The sequence below is a fragment of the Vicugna pacos genome, chromosome 11 (assembly GCF_048564905.1).
Source record: "Vicugna pacos chromosome 11, VicPac4, whole genome shotgun sequence".
Taxonomy (NCBI): Eukaryota; Metazoa; Chordata; class Mammalia; order Artiodactyla; family Camelidae; genus Vicugna; species Vicugna pacos.
Genome location: NC_132997.1, coordinates 49961933 through 49986472, shown reverse-complemented (window position 1 = coordinate 49986472; position 24540 = coordinate 49961933). Strand labels below are relative to the sequence as shown.

General features: G+C 34.4%; 1 protein-coding gene across 3 annotated transcripts in view; it reads right to left on the bottom strand.

Moving 5' to 3' along the window:
- The window catches only part of MICU1 (mitochondrial calcium uptake 1), a 191805-nt gene that overhangs the window by 118118 nt on the left and 49147 nt on the right, over positions 1 to 24540 (bottom strand). For 2 of the 3 annotated variants that reach the window (XM_072971337.1, XM_072971338.1), the window contains exons 4-6: positions 23449 to 23611; positions 4861 to 4904; positions 4103 to 4276 (exon numbers count right to left, since the gene is read on the bottom strand). In XM_072971337.1, coding sequence (XP_072827438.1) covers positions 4103 to 4276; positions 4861 to 4904; positions 23449 to 23611 — 381 coding nt within the window. The remainder of the gene's footprint in view (positions 1 to 4102; positions 4277 to 4860; positions 4905 to 23448; positions 23612 to 24540) is intronic. The other variant, XM_006212857.4, reaches the window with a different exon arrangement.

Genomic DNA, 24540 nt, shown 5'->3' with positions numbered 1-24540 from the left:
AAACTTTTTTTAAGGCAAGAACTTTCCTATTATAAAAGAAAGAGAACACAAGTGATATACTATGCTCTAAAGATGATACTGATGGGGCAAATGGAAACTTGGATCCAAAAAAAATGGAGCAAAAGCAATAAAATTCTATCAATATATTTATATTTATCAATGGAAAAATCTGGATATGAATTCACCAAGAATTTAGAATCAACTGGTTTCAAGTCTCTGGAAACAAACAAACAAAAAAAGAGCGAGAGAAAGATGTGCCTAATTAATTAGCAATGCAGAATTCATAAGAACATCAAACCTGCTATATAAATTTAAGCAAAATTAAAGCAACTCATATGAATGTGAAGATTTGCAAACTCTGTCCCAGGAGAACTGCAGTCCCTCTCTCCTAATTTACATTGCCTTGATCTGTAATACATTTCACTCTTAGAAGACAGGAAATCTCTTTTATAATTTACTATACTTATCAAGGAGTCATATTATACTTGACCTTATTTCAACTCATTCTATCTGTGATATGAAGTAAATAATCACAACTCAAATAAAGCATTAAGAGTATTATATGACAAGATAAAATGTGCCCACACTACCCTAGGGGAACATAGACTTTCCCCTAAAGGGAATGGCATATTAAAGTTCATTTATCAATATTTTTAAAAGAACTTCTACCTAGAAAGCAATTAAAAGTATTTGGTTAAGTATTTTCTTTTTTAAGTTTTGGCCATACTTTTATTGCTTTCATCTTAATGTGGACACATTTCATTTTAATTTGATATAAAATGTTCTCCTGTTTCATGTAAACAAATATTCTGGTAGATATTATAAAGGAGATGGAAATAAAACACATGTTAATTCTTTCTTCCAAATTAGGAGAGATTCTAAAGGGACTGTAATCACAAATAATGAAAAAACTCATTTCAGGGGCATGTTTTCTGAGATGTTCATGGAGAGGTTGAGGGAAAAGGGAACTTGCAGGGAGGAAAAGAATAAAAAATCTATTTTCTAAAGAAGAAATACATGGTGTAATGATAATGATGGACAATTAGTTTCAATGGGCAATCTGTTATTACTTTAAAAAGAGTATGAATTTTAAAGCTTTTAAAAGAGAGAAGAGAACTGATGGAGTCAGTCCCCTGGAATTCTGGTATTATTTGCTTAAGAAACAATTTTTTACCTAGACCACACAGTTTTCTACTGTAACTTAAAAAAAAAAAAAGGTAGTGTTTGAGATGAAGGTTGTCTATTATATGCAATAGGAACAGAAAATACATAATATAATTTCTGTCTGTGGTATGCCAAGGAAAAAAAGGAGTGTGAGAAACAGAAAAATTAAGGGTGTAAACCGCTTGAGATAAACCATACCAATAAAGTACAGCAACTAAGTGATCAAATGAATGAATATTTGACGATTACGTAAAATAGACTCCACTTAGAAACTATACTTTGTTTTATAGACCAATAATTGGATGATAAAAATTAAACCCAGAAGAAATATAGTTTTCATTAAAGAAATAATCCAAAGTTCATGAAATGACTGCATTAACAAGTCATAAGGAGAATGCATGGATATTGTAGGGGGAGAGTGCATTTTAAAAAAATCTATGACATTTTACATTAAAACAAAAGTCAGACCATATTTTGTATTACTGTCTGTATAATAGTGCTAATACTCTATTTATAATGATTTTCAAGTATTCTCTAATAAAAAATATGAACTTTTTCAAGCTGTAAAGTTTTTAAACTTTTAAATCTAATTCTGAATATTTTAAAAAATATCACTTATCTACAAAATACATTCTTAAAACCAAAGGCCACTGACTAGCTTCTTTATACAAGGCCTGTGTTAGATAGTTTTGAAATGAATAAATGATGCAAGTGCCAATAAAATGTACTGCATGACTTTTCTACAGAGGAAATTGCTAAGATCCTTAGAGTAAGGGATGAGTGTACATTAACATAAGGTAGTGATGGGGTCTGGAAAAAGATCCTCCCCCAAATTCAGAAGCTACTTAATCAAACTCAGTTTCACTGATGATCAGTTGAAACAGGAATGTTTCATTTACTTCTTGGGAATTTTCTAGTCAAAAAGAACAGGAGAAAAGATGACAAGTATCAAAGTAAAAAGTCAATTATTTATCAATATCAGTCATTTACTTCTTGGGAATTTTCTAGTCAAAAAGAATAGGAGAAAAGATGACAAGTATCAAAGTAAAAAATCAATTATTTATCAATATCAGTTGGGCCATTCTTTTCTACTTTGTATCTGAGAAAACATCCCAGGAAAATGATATTACTCTACATTTGTTCTTGCTTTCAATGACAAAAAGGCTAAAGTGCAACTCAATTAGAAGGCAATAAAATAAGCCAATATTTCTTACTGGTCAAATGATTGGTTTAATTAAAGGTGTGCTGAATGTTAAAACAATAGGGGAATGAGAGGATGAGACTAAATATTTCTCTAAGCAGTTCATAACATCTTCCAAGTTCAAAAAGAGAGAAAGAAAGAAAAAATCACCCATTTAAAAATCAAAGTTTGAAAGGAAATTCCTTGAGTGTGTTAATTTTGTACTAAATTTCTAACCATCTTGCATAAAATTTACTATAATTACCACATAAATCTGTTTTTTCAATAGGAAATTATCTTAGGATTTATATATACTCTGGAAATTACTATGTAAGAGTTAAGATTTTCTGACTGAGAGAACAAAAAAGTCATGAAGACTCAAAGGAAAATAAAATCAAGAATTGAGTAAGCACTGACTCTTATAGCTATCAAGTGAAAGACTTCATACTTGGCAAAAATTTCTGGAAAAACTACTAAAGTGATTAAACACTGAATGAAATCTATACTCTTCATTATGTAAGATTTAAAAACAGTATAGAAACTACTTTCTTAGACTTCATATGAAATAAAAGACAATTCATAAAGACATAAACTAGAGGTGAACTCAGTTTAAGAATCTTATTTAGGAAGCATAACCTTCATTTCAAAATAAAACTGTAATAATATATTTGATGGAAGTCAATACAGGATTTAAATGAAGAACCTGGCAAAGGAATTAAACATGATGAAGTGGATGAAAGGGGACCCCTCTTTGCTAGGGGATGAGCTAACTGGCCACTGGCTCACTGGCTCAGTTTCACACCTCCTTACCTAAGTATCCCATTCCTCTGTCCTTTCAGAGCCTGTTCCCCTAAAGGAAGTCAACATATGCCAGACTTTCATACAAGTCATGCTTTCAAACAGGATACATTGATATCCTTAAATCTTGCCTTTCCTACTTTGATTTCAGAATGTTATGCTTCAGTGCATAAAAATTTCCAACTATAATCTGTTAAGATTGCCTTCCAAACACAGAAGCACTGCCATTTTTGTCTCCATAGCAAGATGGGTACGTAAATACTTTAATGTTTTATTGCATTTTACTCTATCTTATAATGAATGGAAAACAAAAAAATGCAAATAAGAATAAGGCGCTATATTAGCATCTTAATGAGTCATACCTCCAAGGAATATGTGATTGACTAGTTGATTCTTTCCAAGTCATCAAACATTTACTGGTTATCTCCTATGTGCCAGGCATACTCTGGACTCTGAGTGACATAAAGACAGATAAGACAGGCCTGATCTGCCAGAGACTTTGAAATCAAAATCTGACATCAGTGTCTGCACTAACGCCTTACATGGATATGGTATTTTATCATACATAAAGCAGAGACACCAAGGATCAGAGAGAAGATGTGGCAGCCTCAAAGCATAGCCAGGACTCTGAACTTGGGTCCCCTAGTATCTAAATGCCCTTCCTTTTTGATCATTCTTTCTTTTAGAATATGTGACCTTAAAAAGAGGATACCCACAGATGGAGGCACTGTGCCACCTGAAAAGAAATGGTAATTTTTCGGCTGGAAGCCTTGGCTGAGATCTCTCAACTCTTAAGGCAGCCACTGTTCTTTCCACATGTGCAAAAGACCTCAGCACTTATATTTTCACCTTACCAGTACATGTGGTTTTGCGTAATGATGCAGGATTGTCACATTCCTGCAAGATCAGTTTCTACTAACCCTGGTCTCTACCCATCTAGACCCTTGTTTGTAATCCTGCCTTTTTCAGCCACTTGATGATTTTCCTTTTGATTTCCTTCTCTTTAAGCTTTATAGAGCCACCTCGGGCTTGCTCTTCTTCCTGCTGAGCTTTCTTCCTCCTCTTTAAAATTGAACTTTTACTTTTCTTTATGACCCTGTGTAATATTTTCTTTTTCTTTTTGGAGAATTCAGCCTGAAAGGGAAAGACATGTTTGACTGCTTTGAGATAATAAAATTGAAAGTTTCATTTTTTATACTTAAGAATGATTTATTATATGATTTATTAGAGTCAACTAAAGAATTGAAAGTAAGTATAATGCAAATTTATATGCATATTTGATGGTGGTCTTCATAACTGTTATAAAAGAAAAGTACTAGTAAGGACTTCTGTGATTTTCTAGTTAGGATTATTGCCATAGACTCACAAAGGATGGGTGTTTTTATAAGAAAAGCAAATGTAATATTGGGAGGCTTGTTCACCTTTACAATGGCGATCAAATTAAAACTCAAACGTCAACATACACTGAATCAGCCCTTAATGTATACAGCAGACAACCCATGAGTATTACCTTATATGGAAAAACACAGAAGAACTTTCTGCTTGATTCTTTCTGTAGAAGCATCTGCAGGCACTTACAGGCCTCCCAACCTAAGCAACATGCTTTTTTTGATAAGATAAACAGGTATTCAGAAATTTCTCACAAATAATTCTAGAGGAACTTGGAAATCTTAGTAAGCAACAGGATATACAGTTCAGGAGTGTCAGAGTTCACTCACCTTTCCATCAAAGCGCTTTATTGTAAATTGATCCAGACCCAAGTCTGTAAAAGAGAAAAAAAACAATACTTAGTCACTGATTGTAACTTGAGTAAAACATGAAATGACAGCTCTCAGTTTTGTTTCTAGTCATTCAATTAAATGTACTAGGTGGTTTAATCACAACATTATTCAAACGCCACAGAAATAAAAATTGTGCCCCACTTTCAGACTCAAAGGGTCATCGCTAAAAGATATCAATCTTTCATTTTACATATGAGAATGTGAAGCTCTGCGAGGATAAAGAGGGTAAAGATTCATGTGCAAACCTATTTAACAGTAGAACTAAACTAGGACACTAGGCTCTTCTCAGGTGGTGTTCTTTACATTCCATCAAAATTATATATTACCTCTATATAAGATGAGTGATATTAGTTTAATCTGAATGCATAATAATTTTTTGTATGAAGTTAAAGAGAGAAGAGTTTAGTATCAGAAGACATTTTGCAACACACCTGAACAGATACAAATAGATCATCTTAATGGTGGGTTAAATAATAAATTTAAAATTGGGAATCCAGGGGAGGGTATAGTTCAAGTGGTAGCTTAGCATGCACAAGGTCCTGGGTTCAATCCCGAGTACTGCCTTCAAAAATAAATAAGCAAACCTAATTATCTCCACCAGACCAAAATATAAATTAAAGTAAATAAATGTCACACACACACACACACACAAGAAAGAAAAATGTCAAAAAAAACTGGGAAACCTTAGCATTGTAAAATCCTAAGCACTGTGAAAGATAAAAGCAAATATATTAAGTGCTCTTGAGGGCTGGGATTTTTTTGTCTCTGCCTACTGCTTCATCCCAGCACTTGGAATACTGCTTGATCAATGAATTCATAAAAAAAAAAACTGAATGAGTAAGATACAATCCCTGCCTTGAAGAGTCATAATTTAGTTAGAAAGATATATGCATGTAATAAGTAGTATTACAGGGCAGCACACAATTAGTTCAATAAGAGGGTGCCGTGGGAGTTTCTAAAATGGAGAAATCAGTTCGCAATTATACTTATTTTTCTTGAGTAATTACTCAGTTTTTTCCTTTCAGTTCTCACTTTATTCATGCTAGTCCAGGCCCTCTCATAATGCCCACATTATTACAATGATTGGATTATCACTGCTCCCAGAGGAAGCTTTTTATATTTCTACTTCCACACATTTGGTTACACAGTCTCCTTATCTAAAAAGTGCTTCACCTTCTGGAAGCCTGCCCTGAACAAAACGAACCACTGACTGCAAAAGAAAGATAAATCAGGAAAAAGAAGGAAACTTTAAAAACAAATCTTAATTGAAACCTCACATACATTCACAAAGATATCACAGTCTTCAAGGCAGAACATGCTTCTATGATAAAAGAACAGAGAACAAGAAAGAGTTGTAGACAAAACTATGATTGCCTATCTCCCCCTATTTCTTAATATACTATCAAAAGATTAGGAAAAAGTTATCTTCCAGGACCACTGCCTAAAAGACAACAGAATGGAAAATATAAAACATGAGAGAATTATAGAAAAACAGAGACTCAATACAAGGTCTGATGCCATACAAGACCTTTTCTCATTCAGAAATAGAGGAAATAATCCAAAAAGGATTGCAGAAAATTTCTCAGAGCTGAAGAGTGACACAAATTAAAAGGGCTTATTTAAGCAAAATGAACAAAACCTACTTTAACTCGGTGTATGCTTGTGAAGTTTCAGAATACCAAGAATAGAGTTTCCAGAAGAAAACCTTTCTAATTTTTTACAAAGGAATGACAATCAGACTAGGATCAGATATCTCATGAGTAAAACTTGGTACATCAACTAAGGGAAATATATGCTTACTAATTAGAGTAGTACTTTCCAACAGAAATATAATGTGAACAATAAATGTAAGCCACATGCATAATTAAATTTTTTCTAACAGCCATCTTTAGAGTAGTAAAAAAAAAAGGTAAATTTTAATAATATATTTTATTTAACTGAGTATATCCAAAATAGCATTATTTAAACATGTAATCAATATAAAACTTATTGAGATATTTTACATTTTTTAATACTAAGTTTCCAAAATCTGGTGTATACTTTACAATCACAATATACCTCAATTCAGACTAGCCACATTTCAAGTTATTAGGGTCAAATCCAAAAGAACTCAAAAGTTAACTTAGAAATTTTTAAACTGATTGTATCTGTGACATAGCTGGGAGGGTGGAGAAGTTGGAACAGATTTGTGCTTTTCATTGAATTCTCTTCACTATAGTTTGGAAAATATTTTACTATGTGCATTTGCCAAAAAAACTGAAAGAAGGAGAGGCATGTAAGGACAGCTTGGCACATAGTGAGAATTCCTGTCATTTATAAGCAAATACAGACACAAAGTAGGCCAAGAGAGTCATAATTTCAAGCTGGAAGAAATGACTATTTTATCTTATTATATTTAGATGTCTTTACCTGTCAAATGAAGTAGATGGTTGGATTGGATCAGTTCTTAATGCAGTTGGAGGTGGAGTGTGGGAAATGTGGATGGATGAAATAATTCATGCTATCCTCACTCACTACTCCTCTTGAGATTCTAATAGGCCCAGTTATTGAGGGGAGAGAGAATATGTAGAATGAAAGGAGACAATACACCATGTGTAGTTTGAATATGTAATCAGATGACTCCCCTCTCATTTCTTCACCTTCATTCTTTGGGAAAACCCTGGACGTATGCTGTTTTCCCTAGCTAGCGAGGGTACTTGCTATAATCTTAGACTTCTCTTCAAGTCATTTAATGCTAATAGGAGTGATCTAAACACTAAGTTCCCCTTTTCATTAATGAGAAAGCTGATACTCAGAAGGATTAAATGACTGTTTCTGATTTTAATTACAGCAGTTGCCTATCTTCTTGAGTCCACACCAACAATAATGTAAATGTGCAGAAAATACTGTAGGGAGAACAGTTTCAGTTTAAGCTTCAGAGTGAACATTTAACAGAAGACTTGTTTTAAAGATTACAGCAACTCATCCTGACAAAAGACGAAAGTGAAACTGAATCAAATATATCATTTCAATATGTATAATTAGAGTTTAGGTAAATGGAAACCCTATATAATTTTACTGAAGAAGTCACAGCTATCTCTCAAAAATTTAGAGATTCATTTTTTCAGTTTAATATTAGGCTTTATCCTAAAAGTTACCCTAAAATTTTATTAAAATAATTAATTTTAGTTAATGTAAGCCAGCAAAAGAAAGTACAGTTCATCAGACACAAGAGATACATTTAAAAAAAATCAAACAGCTGAAAACCAAAGGCAAAGAAAAAACTGTTTGAAGCAGCCAGCTTAAAGTACTAAAAGGAAAGAACTCCAACCTAGAATTCTTTAGTGAAAATATTCTTCAAGAATGAAGATAAAAAAAAAATATTCGCAGATGAAAAAAATCTTAGAGAATTCATCATCAGTAGATGTTCTATCTTTCAAGGAGGAAGGAAATGACACCAGAGGGAAATATGGAATTTAAGGAATAAAGAAAGAGTCACAGAAATTGTTACTATCTGTATATATATATAACTGACTATTTTCTCTTCTTAAGTTCTTTATGTTTGATGGTTGAAATTAAAACTTAAAACAATGACTGGCAGAGCATTCAACATATGTATATGTAACATATATGACACTATACCATAAACTGGGGAGAAACCTTTATCGTGCTTAGATATCTATATTCCACTTGAAGCAGCAAAATATAAATTCTCAGTAAATGAAGAAAAGTTAACTGTGTACATTATAATCCCTACAGCAACCACTAAATTAAAGATATACAAAGAAATATAGTCAACCCCTCTCCAAATCAATTAAAATGAAATAATAAAAATCTTCAAAGAATCTGAAAATAAGGCACGGAAAGGGTAAAAGAGAAACATAAAAAAGGAAAACATAATAAAATGGATACCTAAATCCAAACATACCAATAATTACATTAAATATAAATCATCTAAACATTAATTAAAAGGTAGAAACTGAAAACAAGATCCAACTATATGTTGGCCATAAGAAACCCATCTGAAATACAACGATTATAGGTAGGTTAAAGTAACATGATGGAAAAAGATGTATCAGGAAAACTGAATTAAAAAAAAGTGGCTACATAAATATCAGACTATATGGACTTCAGAGCAAAAAGTATTAAGCAACGATAAAGAGGGCCAATTTTATAATGATAAGAGAGTCAATTCACCAAGAAGACAAAACAGAATAATCTGAGGTGTGTACACACCTAATAAGAGAGTTTCAATATATCTGAAGCAAAAACTGATGGATCTGAAAGGATAAATAAACAAATCCACAAATAAAGTCAGAGATTAACATATTTCTCTCAGTAATTGACAGAGAAAGTAGACAGAAATCAGTAAGGATATGGAAGACAGATCTGTAGTTGCCTGGGATTTGGAGGGTAGGAAAAAGTGGGAAGAAAGGATTACAGTCCATGAATGACTGAAAAATTGTGCTGAACAATGGAATTTGACACAACATTGTAAAATGACTATAAATCAATAAAAAATGTTAAAAAAAAAGAAAGGATTACAAATGGGTATGAAGAAATTTTAGGGAGTAATGAATATGTTAATTATATTGACTGTGCTGATGCTTTCACTAGTACATATATGCAATTAGTATATCAAAACTCATCAAACACTTTAAGTATGTGCTGTTTATTCTATGTTAATTATACCTCAAATAAAGTAGTTTAAAAGGACAGTACAAACTACGAAGGAGAAGGCTGATATGTATGAAATCAGTAGGAACTTCTGTATATTAAAAAATTACCATAAACAAAATTAAAAGATGGGCCACAGACTAGGAAAAGATATCTGCAATATATATGACAGATTTCAATAGAAAAAACATATAATACTTTTATGAACCCCAAAGAAATCAAATAGAAAAGTGAGTAGAGAAGATAAATAAGCATTTCATAGACATGACAATGTGAATAGTCAATAAATATTCAGAGATGATAAGCTTTACTAGTTGCTAGTGAAACGCAAAACAAAACCACAAAGATATAATAATTCACTCCCATCAGATTGCTAAAAATTTATTCTGACAATACCATGTCTTAGCAGGAATGCAGAGGAGGAAACTCATACATTCTTGGAGAAAATGTGAACTATTATATCTACTCTGGATATGGCAATGTTTAGCAAATTTAAAAAGGAACGTATCCTATGGGCCACCAAGTCCAACTTCCAGGTATATATGTTGAAAATAACTTCTTGCATATGGAAGAATGTTCACTGCAGTATGGTCTGCAATAGTGAAATCACTGCCATATTAGATTTTTTCTCCTCAAATAGTCACTTCCTCTTCCTTGACCTCCATGGAAAATCCTCTAACTTTGGGCTTAGCCATGTGATTTGCTTTGGCCAATGGGATATTAACAATTATAACATGAACAGATCCTTAAAATGAACTTCTGAAGTTGACTTGCTTTCTTGCACCTCTGCCAACACTATGAGAAGACTATTTCCTAGACAGCCCTTTGGTCTAAAAAGTCATGAGAAACACATAGAACAGACTGACAGATCTGACAAAATCACGAAGCAGAGCTGACCTAGCCTAGATCAGCCAAACCTTGGCCTATCTACAAAGCAAGGCAAGTTGAGATCAGCAGAGCACACCTCATGTGACCTGCGGATGCATAAGCTAAATAAATACTTGTTGTTTTATGCCACCGACATTTTATACAATTGTTTGTTACACAGCAACAGCTGACTGATAAAATTGGCAATGGTCATCTACATGAACATGGGTGAACATGGGTGAATTAAGTACTGGCTTATTTACACAAGTTTATACAATTGATATACACAGCTATAAAGCAGAAAATAAGAGAACAACAGCTATCTGTATCAATAAACATATAAACATACACAGAATATTAAACATAAAAAAAGCATGAGAAATGAAGCAGCTAGAAAAAGCTAGGTTATGCTCCAGTAAGAACTTTAAGATCTCAGTGGCTACAACAAAGAAGGTTTTAAACAGTATTCATGCTACCTATCTATCATACTGGCTGTAGTGCTACTTCACCTGGTATTAAATCTGGGGTCCAGACTGATGGGGCAGCAATCTCTACTGGAACATGGCAGAAATAAAAGAGAACATAGTAAACCACAAACTGAGTCTTAAAGCTTTTGCTTGAACATACTGCATAAAATTTCTGCTAGCGTTTCTTTGGTCAGAGGAAATTACATAGCTAGGTCCAATGCCAATGCTGGGAGATGAATATAATCACCCCCTGGATGGATATATGTGAATGTTATAGTCGTCAGTAAGAATGGTAAGCACCAAATTAGGGAAGGTGGTTACCTCTAAGAAGAAAGGGAGTGAAATGAGTTTTCAGAGTTTTGCATGGGGTTTTCAACCATAACTGTAAGGTTTTATTTTCAAAATAATTAAAAATGAAAATCTGAAGTGAACATGGGTAAATGCTAAAATTTAAGAAAATCAAGTAATGGCTACAGAAATATTCTCTATTATTTTCTTTATTCTCTGTATATTTGGAAAAAATTCTAAGTCCAATTTAATACCTATTTATAAGTTGGTTCCATTTCAGGGATAAAATATAAAGGAGAAGGAGGACAGAAGAAGGACAGGAGAGGAATGGACTTCTGAGACTGACTTGCCTTCTTGTACCTCTGTCATCATTATAAGATGAATATATGCTGGGTAGTGCCTAGCACTTTATTCACAAGAGTTTTAGGAGCTCTGTGTCAGGAACCAGAAGCAGAGATCGATATATATGTTTCTTATTATTCCACAAGGAGTCAGCAAATGTTTTTCTGTAAAAGGCCAGATAGTAAATATTATAGGCTTCGTAGGCCACATATAGCCTCTATTGCAACTTCCAATTCTGCTGTTGTAGCACAGACACTGTCGTGAACAACACATAATGAATGAGTGTGGATGTGTTCCAATAAACCTCCTTCTACGGACTCTGAACTTTGAGTTTCATACAATTTTCAGGTGTCACAAAATATTCCTCTTTTGATTTTTTTTAAGTGTAAAAAGCATTCTCTGCTCATGGGCCATGTAGAAACAGGGAGTTCATTGTCGCTGACCAACATCTACTCTCCGCTCAGCATCACAGCAGGAAACTAATATAAAAGTAGAAGACTAGGTCTTTGTACTGAGGAACTTCTCTTTTGGGGGAGAAAACATTAGCACAAAAATGTTTCAAAAATATGTTCACTGTATATACTTTCATATCTTTCTTATTACTAATTATAGCCCCTTCATTTCTTAAAGTAGTCATTTCCGTATTTCCTGTAAGGCCAGTCCAGTGATGATAAAGTCCTTTAGCTTTTGCTTGTCTGGAAAACTATTTCTCTCTCCTTCAATTCTGAAAGACAATTTTGCTGGTAAAGTATTCTTGCTTGGCATTTTTTTTTTCTTTCAGTACTTTGAATATACCATGCCACTCCCTTCTGGCTTGCAAAGTTTCTGCTGTATAGCCTTATGCAGGTTCCCTTGTATGTAATAAGTTGTTTGTCTCTTACTTCTTGCAAGGAGTCTCTTCTTGTCTTTAACTTTTAACACTTGAGTTATAATATGTCTTAGTATGGGTCTCTTTGGGTTCATCTTACTGGAATTTTCCAGGCTCCTGGTTCTGGGGAAGTTTTCAAATGCTATTTCTTCAACTAAGTTTTCTGCCCCTTTATCTTTTCTCCTTCTAGAACCCCCATAATGTGATTCTTGGTCTGTTGATACTGTCCCATAAGTCCCTTAAGCTACTGTCACACTTTTCATTCTTTTTTCTTTTTGCTGCTCTGATTAGATAAGTTCACTGATCCTTTATTCCACTTCATCTAGTCTGCTGTTGAACCCTTCTACTGTATTTTTCAGTTCAGTTATTGTGTTGCTCAGCTCTGCAGCTTCTATTTGGTACTTTATTATATATTCCATCTCTTTGTTGAAATTCTCACTTTATTCATACACTGTTCTCCTGAGCTTGCTGAGCATTTATATGATCATTATTTTGAACTCTTTATCAAGTAAGTCACTTACCTGTATTTCATTTAGGTCTTTTTTCTGAGGTTTTCTTTTGTCTGAAACATAGTCCTTATTTCTTCATTTTCCTTGACTGAGTTGGCTTCTGTGCATCAGAGAAAACAGCCACCTCTCCCTCTTCCCTCTTAGTCTTGAAGGAGTGGCTTTGTGGAGAAGCTGAACTTTATCCTTCAACTCTCCCCTAGCTCTTGATTGTCCTGCAAGCCTTTGTGATTGCCCAAGCAGCTTACTTTATTCTTAGAGGCTCACAGTAACTGTGCCAAGACCTGTCAGCACCCCAAAGGGGAGGATCTCAGTTAGCACCTAGATTCAAGCTGACTGGAAGCCAGACCCTCAGGCAGCACTTTTTAAAGTATGCAAATGTACTTCTTTCAGGGGAAGACTGGGAAATGAGTGTTTGTTCATTCCTCTACACTGAGCCCTGGGGTGAAAGCCAGTTAAGAACTGTTACTTTGTTTGCTACCACTTGTTGAACCCATGAACACAAGCCCCACTGGTCAACAGAGCCAAGCAATCAAGGGATGTGTCTTCTGGGTGGCAGCCACAAAACCTGGGGAGCCAGATATGTACACCAGCTCCTTTTTCAGAGACACCAGCAACCTGGGGCAGGGCAGAGGGAGCACAAAGATGGTGCCTGTTGGCCTCCCCAGTCTCTGGAGAGGATTATGGTCAGACCATAGATGTGCATTTAATTAGAAGCCTGCCCCTCAGCCCACAGTTATGAAGATAAGTCAATAATCCTCTTTAACAGAAAGACTGGGGTGTGTTTCACGCTGGTTAACTGTGCTGTGCCCTGGGAGTGGGTTAACTGGTTGAGAATTGCTTCTCCATTTGTTAGAGTCCTATGGCACCCGAGAATATATGCTCTACTGACCACCAGAGCCTGGTGATGAACGTATGTGTCCTGGGTGCCAGCTGCAAAAATCAGGACACCAGACATGTACACAAGCTCCCTTTTGGAAGAGATATCAGTGACCTGGAGCGAGGCAAAGGGAGATGCAAAGATGGCTCTCACTGGCCTCTGCAGCCTTTGGAGAGTATTTCAGCAGGCCTCCAGATATGTGTTAAACCAGCTGAAGGTTCAAGGCAAGCAAATAAGCCTCTTTCACAGAAAGACTGGAGGTATGTTTTAGTCTGTGGTCTCTGCACTGTGCCCTGATGATGGTAGCCAATCAAGAATTGTTTTCTCTGTTACAGTTCTATGGAACATAAACCCTCTGCCTACCAGAGGCAGGCGATCAAGGTGTGTTTCTTGGGCAGCTGCTGCAAAAACCAGGGCACTAGCCATGTGCACAAGCTCCTTTCAAGGAAATACTGCAGACCTGGAGTGAGGCACAGGGAGAATGCAAAGATGGAGCCAGCCAGGCTCTGTCTTTGGAGGATATTTCAGTAGGCCCCTAGATGTGTATTAAAGTTAGATGTCTGCCCCTCAAGCTAATGCTTTAAGATAAGAAAATGGGTCACTTTCATGGAAATACTGGGCACTTTTTTCACTCAGCTGTCTTTGCACTAGGCGCTGTAGGGTAGCCAGCCATGAGCTGTTAAAGAACTCTTTCTCAGTTCACGATAGCCTTATGGGTCTTGTAGACCCAAGCCTTGTTGGCTTTCAAAGCTAGATGTTCTGGGGACTCATCTCTTAGGTGCAGGTCTCAAAAACTGAGGTGCTATATGTAAAGTTCAAACCCCCTACTCCTCAGGGAGAATTCACTCCTGCCCACTGTTTACTGTGCCAGGGGTGGAGTTTCTGTTAAAACTGTGTCTCAGCCTCTCTTACCCATTTGATGTGCGTTTTTTCTCATTTGCCTGATGCGAAGAAGTTGCTCATCTAGTTTTTGGGTTGCTTTCAGAGGAAATTGTTCCACATATAGTTGTAGATTTGTTATGTACATGGGAGGAGGTGAGTTCAGGATCCTTCTACATTACCACCTTAAACCAGAACCCCACTGTATATAATCAAGTGTAAAATTTTGTGTCTCAAACTAAAAGTGCTCTAGGTAAGATTATCACTAAGGGCATGAAGCATCATCCTAGAGAGAATATGGAGTCCAGGACAAATAAATCAGTGTGATCTGTGTTTCTCCTTTTATATCCTTTTCATCTTCCATGTAGACAAAAATCAGATCAAGATGAATAGGGTCAGCCAGTGGGATATGGTGAAAAGGAAATAGAGATCCTCTTTGCTCTGACCGAAGCTCAAGTATGCTTTGCTCTGACAAAAGCTTAAGTTTTTCTATATAGTACTTTAAAAACTCTCTTCTTTCTGCTGCTTCTCCATGTCCTTGGCTAGTTATGCAAAACTGGTTACTACAAGCAGCAAGAGTCATTCAAAACCTAGAGCTTGAAGCAACTACCTTATCTACAACACCCAGGGATGATGACATTAAGATTGCACAGAAAGGGAACTGAGATGTATTCAAATCATATACTATGTATATTTTCCCTTTTAATGTCCTTCCTACTTATCTATGCCAACTCTAAATTTTCTTGGTATTCAGTACAAAAATATTCTTAATTAGCTTTTTAGTGAAATTCATTAGCACTCCACTTATTTAAAAACTGCTTAATTTTAGGACTTTGGGTGCTTTTTGAGTATTTCTGAACTGTTCTAAAACCAAAACTTACAAGTTTAGATTTGTTAGGTATCCTAGGATATGACATGTGCAAAAAACATGACAAAACAAAGTTGAAATATGAGCTACTGACTACAGTCCAGCCATCTGATGGTAGAAATTCAAACTACAAAAAAGCAGCCTCCCTCTTTTCTTTATTTCAACCCATATTGGAATAATATATATTTTACTTCTGCTACATCAACATTTGCGGAAATTGGTGCTCATGAGCAAACAAAAATGAAGCCAAATTTTCCAGTGAATCTCATTTTAATATATCACAATTTTCCCTCATAATTATTATTTTAAAAGAAAAGCAATCATTCATTATTTCAGCTTTTTATGAAAGCCAGAAATGTGCTCAGCATATTAGACATTTAGTAACTATTCTGTTCACGTAACAGGTCTTTTAACAATTAAAAGACATAATTACAAAACTAAATGAAAAAAATGTGTGGAAGCAATTAGAATATACAATGATTTCAAAAAAAAAAAAACTTCGTTAAATGACCAGATAATCTTTAATAACTGCCTAAAGTGTTGCTTCATTTTCACTGTCATACTAGAAGCAAAGTACACTTTTATTTAAAGTTACTGATACAAATTAGACTTTATCTGGGTATCAGAAACAATTTGACAAGTATAAAATATTTTACTATCATAAGAATCAGGAATATACCTCGCAATCCTTTTTTTCTGTCTTACACACAAACCTTTAATCTCTCCTTCTATGTGTCACAAACCAAGGTACTAGAACTAATTCAAAAGGCTCAAAAATCTAAAATTCAGTGCAATTAATGAAAAGTTATTATAACTCCTTTCTGATTATAAAAGACTGTATACACTATAAAGGCAGAAATTTTTGTCTGTTTTATTCATTACTGCATGCCCTGCACGAAGGAATATCTAACTTATAGCAAAACTAACTAGTCAATACTTGATGAATGAACGTATAGGAAGTCTATTGGAAAATAAAGGAACATACAAAGAAGAATAAAATAATTCCTTATAATTTGAACATTCAGAGAGTTAACATTTGGTATATTCTCTTTCAGCTGCTTTCTATATATTTTCAATGTGAAATACAAAGTAGAGAGGACCATATTAAAAACACCATGCAGATACAATTGGTAAAATCCAAAATATGGGAAATTCTACAATATAAAAAAAGCCCAATATTCTTTGTATAGTTTGAGTTTCCTAAAAAGCAGGGAACCAGGGCAGGAAGACTGGGAAAAGTGAAACAGGAAAGGAGGGAAAGCCAATTCAAAGATGTGTCACTGAGCTGATTACTGCTGTAGACACCTAGAACTCAATTCCCCTTGGCCCATCTGAGAAACCATGTAGTCTGTGTCCTTGGAAGTAACCTTCAAGACAGTGCAGAGGAGCATTTATGCACCAAGCCCCAACAAAGAGTGAAGTCTTTTGTACCTCTGTATGTGTGCGTGTGCCAACATGGCTGAGTGGGCTCCCGTGGGAGCCCCGTTCTACAGCAGCAGAGACGCCCTACAGCAGAAACAAGAGACACATAGCAAAGTTGAGGGTTGTTTCGGTCTGGCTGTATCTCTATACCGCTAACTGCTGCAGCAAAGGTCTCAGCAAAAGGTGAAAGGTGGGCTGAGATATGTGAAACAAGGTATAAAATTTGTCTTACATAAATGGCAAGGGAAAATAAAAAAGAGAAAAAATACCCTGTAGATAAAGAAAGACATAAGAGACAAAATACAGTGTAATATTTGGAGGTTGATTTGAATAAATCAACTGTAAAACATTTTTTAGATAGGGAAATTTGAACAATGCCTAGACATTTGCTATTCAGAAGTTACTGTAATATTTAAAATTTATTGTTATTACTGGTACTACTCTTTTTTAAAGAACATCTTTTAGAGACACATACAATAACAAATTTATTGTTATTACTGGTACTACTCTTTTTTAAAGAACATCTTTAAAATTGCTTTAAATTGGCTTGAAAACAATCTTGGATGAAAGGAGGAAGTAAGAAAGTTATAGATGAAATAAGATCAGCGTTGACAGTGTTGAATCTAAGTGATAGGAATATATGGGTTGCTTATATTACTCTCTGTATTTTCCATGTTTAAAAATTTTCCTAAGGGGGGGAAAATATATGGCAACTTTCCTGCACCTTTGAGGGTTTCACTTGTCCTAGAGATGTATGAATGTTAATAAAAATGGGCAAAACATTATAAACTCTCCTGTTAGAAAATGCCGTAGTGTTTTTGGTTCTCCAAGTTCACACTGCTATTTCACGTCTATATTTTTGAACAAACAATTTACTCTGAGTGATGCCTCTTCTCGCTCATATATATGATGAACTATTATTCCCTTTTTAAAACACAGCTCAAATGCCATCCCCTTCAGGATACCTTCCTTACAACACACTCTCTAAAGAAATAGTTTCTTTTTCATATCCTACCACTGTACCATATACAATTGGTTATAATTCTGATAGTTATGTTCTATCAAGTTGTCACGAACAATGAATTGGTGAATATTGACTTATTACTCCTAGGAGAAATACAGGGTTAGGTTCCTAAGATCCTCTGGTCACAGGATCCTGATTTTTTAACTGGTCAATATATAACCTTATTTAAAGACACCTTATTTTCTCTCCCTTCCTTCCATATATATTTGCTACACATATAACTATATATATATTTGATTCATTCTTTCTCTCTCTATATATCCCTGATTCATCAACATTGAACTCATGGCTAACAGCACTGAAGAAAGCTTATCTCACACACATTTTCTTCTTAAGGTACATCACAGCCATCTTATGCTTAAGGACACTAGGCAGGACTTCAGTACTACACTGGGTGGTGGGAAGAGAAACAGTGATCACCAAGATAAAGCAAAGAAGTTCGAAAAACATGGCACTAAATACGCAAAGCAAAGGACACCTGTTCAAAGTATGAACCTTGAAACAAAAGGACAAAGCTCTACTTTGACCTCAGCTGGGAACATGCACAGGGGGTGACTCAAATTTTTCACAGGACTGTGCAAAGCCACAAATGACTACAGAAGCACCATTAAGTACTGATTATGGTGTTACAAGTAAATTTTAATGAGCATGTAAATTTGCAAATACAAAATCTGCAAATAATGAGAATTGATAGTATATTCTTTTTTCCCCTTTTTAAACTAAGGTGAAATTCAAGTAACATAAAATAACCATTTTAAAGTGTCCAGTTCAGTGGTATTTAGTACATTCGCAGTGTTGTGTCACTACCACCTCTAACTAGTTTGAAAATATTTTCATCACTCCAAAAAACAAAAAACACCTCGTACCCGTTAAGCAGTAAGTCCTCATTTCCCCAACTCAGCTGCTGGCAACTGACAATTTGCTTTCTGTCTCTACGGATTTATGTATGTTAGATATTTTATACAAATGAAATCATATGATATGTGACCTTTTGTGTCAAGTTTGTTTCACTTCGCATGTTTTCAGGGTTCATCCACATTTGCATAATATTCCATTGTATGTATATTCCACAATTCGTTTATCTGTTCATCTGTTAAAGGACATTTAGGATGGTTCCACTTTGGGGGCATTATAAACAGTGCTGCTATGAACATACATGTATAAATACTTATTTGAGTACCTGTTTTCAATTCTTTAGGGTTTATACTAGGGGTGGAATTGTTGAGTCATAGTAATTCTTTGTTTACATTTCTGAGAAATGGCCAAACTGCTTTTCACAGTGGTCGCACTATCTTACATTTTCACCAGCAACTTATGAGGGCTTTGATTTCTCCACATGTTCATCAACACTCATTTGCTTTTAAATTAGAGACAACCTAGTGGGTGTGATGTGAAGTGGTATATCGTGGTTTTGATTTGCATTTCTCTCATGACTAATGATATCAAATACCTTTTCATGTGCTTATTGGCCATTTGTATACCTTGTTTGGAGAAATGTTTATTCAAGTCCTTACCTATTTGTTACTGGAGTTGTTTGTCTTTTTGTTGAATTTTAAGAGTTCTTTTTCACTTCTGGTAGTTTGTGTTACTAGGAATTTGTCCATTTCACCTAGGTAATCCAATTTGTTGGTATATAATTGCTTATAGTATTACCTTATAATCCTTTTTATTTCTGTAAAGTAGGTAGTAATATCCCCATTTTTATTTCTGATTTTAGTTTTTTGCTTCTTTGCTCCTTTTTTCTTAGTCTAGCTGAAGGTTTCTCAATTTTGTTGATCTTTTCAGAGAAACAACTTTTTGTTTCATTGATTCTCTCTATTGTTTTTCTATTCTCCACTTCATTTACCTCTGCATTAGCTTTTATTATTTCCTTATTTCAGCTATCTTTGGATTTTTGTTCACTCTTTTTTTCCCTAAGTTCCATAAAGTATGAAGTTAGGAAATTGATCTGAGATGTTTCTTCTTTTTACATGCAGGTGTTTACAACTGTAAGTTTCCCTCTGAGCACTGCTTTTGTAGCATTACATCAGTTTAAGTAAGTTCTGTTTTCTTTTCCATTCTCAAAGTATTTTTTAATTTCTCTTGTGATTTCTTCTTTTGATCTGCTGCTTGTTTAAGAGCGTACTATTTACTTTCCACACATTTATATATGTTCTAATTTTCCTTCTGTTATTGAAGGACAACTTCATAATACTGTGATCAGAAAAGAAACTTTGTTATCATTTTAATCTTTTAACATTTTTATTAATACTTGTTTTGTAGCCTAACATGTGGTCTATCTGGTCTACTCTGAAGAACATTTGATGTGTGTTTGAGAAGAACGTGTATTCTGCTGCTCTTGAGTGGAGTGTTCTATGCATGTCTATTACATGGTTTATAGTATTAAGTCCTCTATTTCTTTAGTGACCTTCTGTCTAGATGGTCTATTCATTACTGAAACAGGGGTACTGAAGTCTCTAACCGTTACTGTAGAACTATTTCTCTTTTTAATTCTGTCAATCTTTCTCTCATATATTTTGGGGTCTGTCATTTGGTGGGTATATATTTATCACTGTTACACCTTGTTGATGAACTGACCCTTTTATCAATATATAATCTCCATCTTTGTCTCTTATAACAATTTCTTACTTAAAGTCTATTTTGTCTGATATAAGTACAGTCACCTCAATTCTCTTTAGGTTATTATCTGTATCCTTTCACTTTCAACCTATTTATGTCTTGGACCTAAAGTAAATTTCCTGTAGACATTAAATAGCAAGATCATATTCTTTTATCCTGTCAATCTCTGTCTTTTAATTAGTGTATTTAATTCATTTATATTTAAAGTGATTACTAACAAGAAGGACTTGTTTCTGTCATCTTGTTATTTGCATTTTGTATACATCTTTTATGTCCCTCAATTCCTCCAATCATGCCCACTTTTGTTTGATTTTTTTTCTAGTCTTCCATTTCTATTCCCTCTTCATTTTCTTTTCTGTACTTTTATAAAAGTTATTTTCTTAGTGGTTAATCTGCAGATTACAATTAACATCTTAAATTGATAATAAGCTAGTCTGAATCAACATTAATTCACTTATAATGGTTATTTTAAACATTAGTCTTTTAAATCATATAGGAAACAAAAGGAAGTTAAAAACCAAAAATAAAACAATACTGACTTTGTATTTCCCTATGTAGTTACCTTTACTGGTCTTTATCATTTAAAAATTTTCTTTTTATGACTTTGGTTAATATCCAGTATGCTTTCACTTCAGCCGAGAGGATTCCATTTAGCATTTCTTATGGGGATATCATTAGCAACAAACTTCCTCCACTTTTCATTATCTATGAATGTCTTAACTTCTCCTTGGACTCCCATTATGCATATGTTGTTACACTTAATATTGTCCCATATGTATCTTATTTTCATTCATTTTCATTTAATTTTCTTGCTTTCTGCTTCTCAGACTAGACATCAAATTGAACCATCTTCAAGTTCTCTGATTTTTTTTTTAATCTAGCTGCTCAAATCTGTATTGAACTCTTTCAGTAAATTTTTCCTTTTATCTACTGTACTTTTCGGCTCAATAATTTCTACTCATTTTCTTTTTATAATTTCTATTTCTTTAGGGATATTTTCTATTTATTAATACATAATTCTCCCTATTTTCTACAGTTCTTTGTCTATAGTTACCTTTAGCAATTTGGGCATATTTAAGGTATCTGATTTAAAATCTTTGTCTAGTAAGTGCAATGCCTGGATTTCCTCAGGATGGTTTCTATCAATTTCTTTCTTTTCCTATTAATGAGTTATACATTACTGGTTATTGTTGGCATGCCATGCAATTTTTTAAATTAAAAATTGGACATTTTGAATACTGCAATGTAGTAATTCTGGAAATCAGATTCTCCCTGCTTCCCAGGGTTTGATGTTGTAACTTGTTGAGGACTACAGTCATCATTTTGTCTAATGATTTTTCCAAACTGTTTTTGCAAAGACTGTATTCCTTGTCATATGTTATCACTGAAGTTTCTGTTCTATTATCTCAGCAGTCATCAAATGACCTCACAGAGATTTCCTTAAATGCTGGAGGCAAAAATAATGAAAAAACAAAACAAAACAGAAAACCCCATAGCCCAACTCTCCTAGTATCTGTAGACTGGCTATGAGCTAGGGCCTTCTTTTGATGTTTTGCTAGATCTCCTATGACTCTGTGTTAACTTTCACCTCCTTCTTGTATGGAGCACAAATATCAGCAAGAAATACAAGCCCACTCAAGTCTTTTCCAAACATGTGTCTAGCCCTGAGCATCTCTCTGAATTCCCCAGTATCTGCAGTAGCCCTTCAAAGCCCTTATTCCCTGAAATCCTTCTGCTCAGCCTCCTCCTTCCCAGGCTTTTCAGTCTGTCTGCTGCTTGTCCCACCTTCCCTCTCTTGGCCCAATGGCTACAGGTGGTATATGTCTTTAATTTTTCTCAGTAGGTAGACACCTGGGAAGCCATTTCAGCTTGAAGTGGGTGAAACAAAAGTCAAGCCTTTGTGCTAGGAGCTCAGGAAACTACCAGATGAGTCAAAATGCACAACCACAATTTTATGAGGACAACGTCTGTATTGCCCCCTAGTGAATTCCCTCCCCATCACTAGAAAGCCAACACTAGGAATGTAGTCTGCTATCTTCATGGCTACTGCTAAGCTGGGAAATAGGGCATGGTAGGCAGGTAAACAAAAGGCCACAAAACTTTATTCTCAAAATTTATCAGTCTCTTTCTTCATGAGGCATAGTGCTGGTTGCTGTAAATTTTTAAATTACATCCCAACATTTCAAAAAAGTTGATTCTGTCCATTTTTGGCATCTTAATGATTGCTTCAGTGAAAGAACTGTTTTTTGGAGCCCCCTATTCTGTCATATTTCCCAGTATGTCTCCCATGTACATTTGTAATTTATTACCTTTAACTTATAATATTACGCCATTTACTTTCTTTTCTCACATCTCGTTGTTCAGGCTGTTTCTGCTAGAAGAGACATACTTTCCTTTATTCTTTGTCTAACATTTATTCAAATTTAGATGTATTCTCTAGAAACCATTCTCTAAACTTCCAGATTGAGTTAAGTGCCCCTTCTTTATACTGTCGAAGTATCTGTTCTTTAACAAATCACCACATTCCTGAAATTGCCTGTTACTATCTCTGTCTATCTCACCAAAGAGTAACTTGATGGCAGTCATATCTGTATCACATCGCCTTTAGGAATATTCTCTTTACAGGCTATGAATCTCAGCCAGAGGGGTACAACCCCTTCAACCCTTTAACTCTTAGGCTCCTCTTTTGTACACCTAAAGCCTAATATAATGTCTGATATTCAGTAGCTACACAATGAATATAATTATTGCATGACTTATAAAATTAAGGTAATATATAAAGAAACAAAGTAGCATATAATAAAATATCACAATCTTATTTTTCACTTTAGCAACTTACGTTCTGGTTGTTTTTCATTGGGTGTTATGGATCGCACAAAATCTTGTGGTGTCATAAACACTTCAGATTCACCATGCTCACTGATTACTTTCAAGGTGGCAAAATATCGGAAGATTTTGTCTGGTGTGGAATATGCGCGAATCCTATTCTCGTATTCCATCACCTAAAATTAGAAATTCAGAGAGTGTTACTATATTAAGAAAATCTCATTTTCATGTATTTCCTACCTTATTTTGGGGGAACTTTCTATCATTTTTTCTATAACTGGATTTTTTACATTAGAAATTACTCGTGTTTCAAAAAATTGTGAACCTCTTTCTTCTGATATACCATTTATATTCTAGTTAAGGCAATGCTTGTTTTGTTCAGAATTTTAAAAATAATTTTCTGATTTCTTAAATCGTTGAAAGCTAACAAAATTGAAAAATGTCACACAAGAATTCAAAAGGTCTTAGTAACTGGATATAATACCATATATAGAGTACCCTGTAATTTTTTAAATATCAAGTTTTTAAAAAGGTACTGACTTTACAGTTTTTATTTCTTTGCAATTTCCTGGATCCTAAAACAGAACAGATGTGAGACTTCATAGGTCCGAATAGTTCACAGTCTTTCAAACACAAAGTACATTAAACAATAGCATAAAAAAGTAAAATTACATATCATAGAAACTCAATTATTAACAGGTCTGAAGCAATAAGATTCTTACTTTTGAATACAAAATTAAACAAACTTTCAGAGAACATTTAAATACAGCATATTTAGAAAAGAGTACTTTTAGGAAGAACATAAGCAAATATTTGAATAGGACAAAATCAAATATGGTATACACTTAACTAAATGAGTGTAATGTTTATATAAAAGCCTATCTCTTTATCTGGCACGCAAGCCCCCATTCTGCGCATGGACCATACAAAATACTGTTATCTTTTGCATAATATTCTTCTACAAACTATACAGTACTTTGGTAAAAAGATTTCTCTCATACTTGAATTTCCTATGTTAAGATTACCAACATGAAATAGTACCTTATAAATAAGTGGTTAGAGACTATATCAAGGCAATACAATCTAAAAACCCATTAGTTCAATG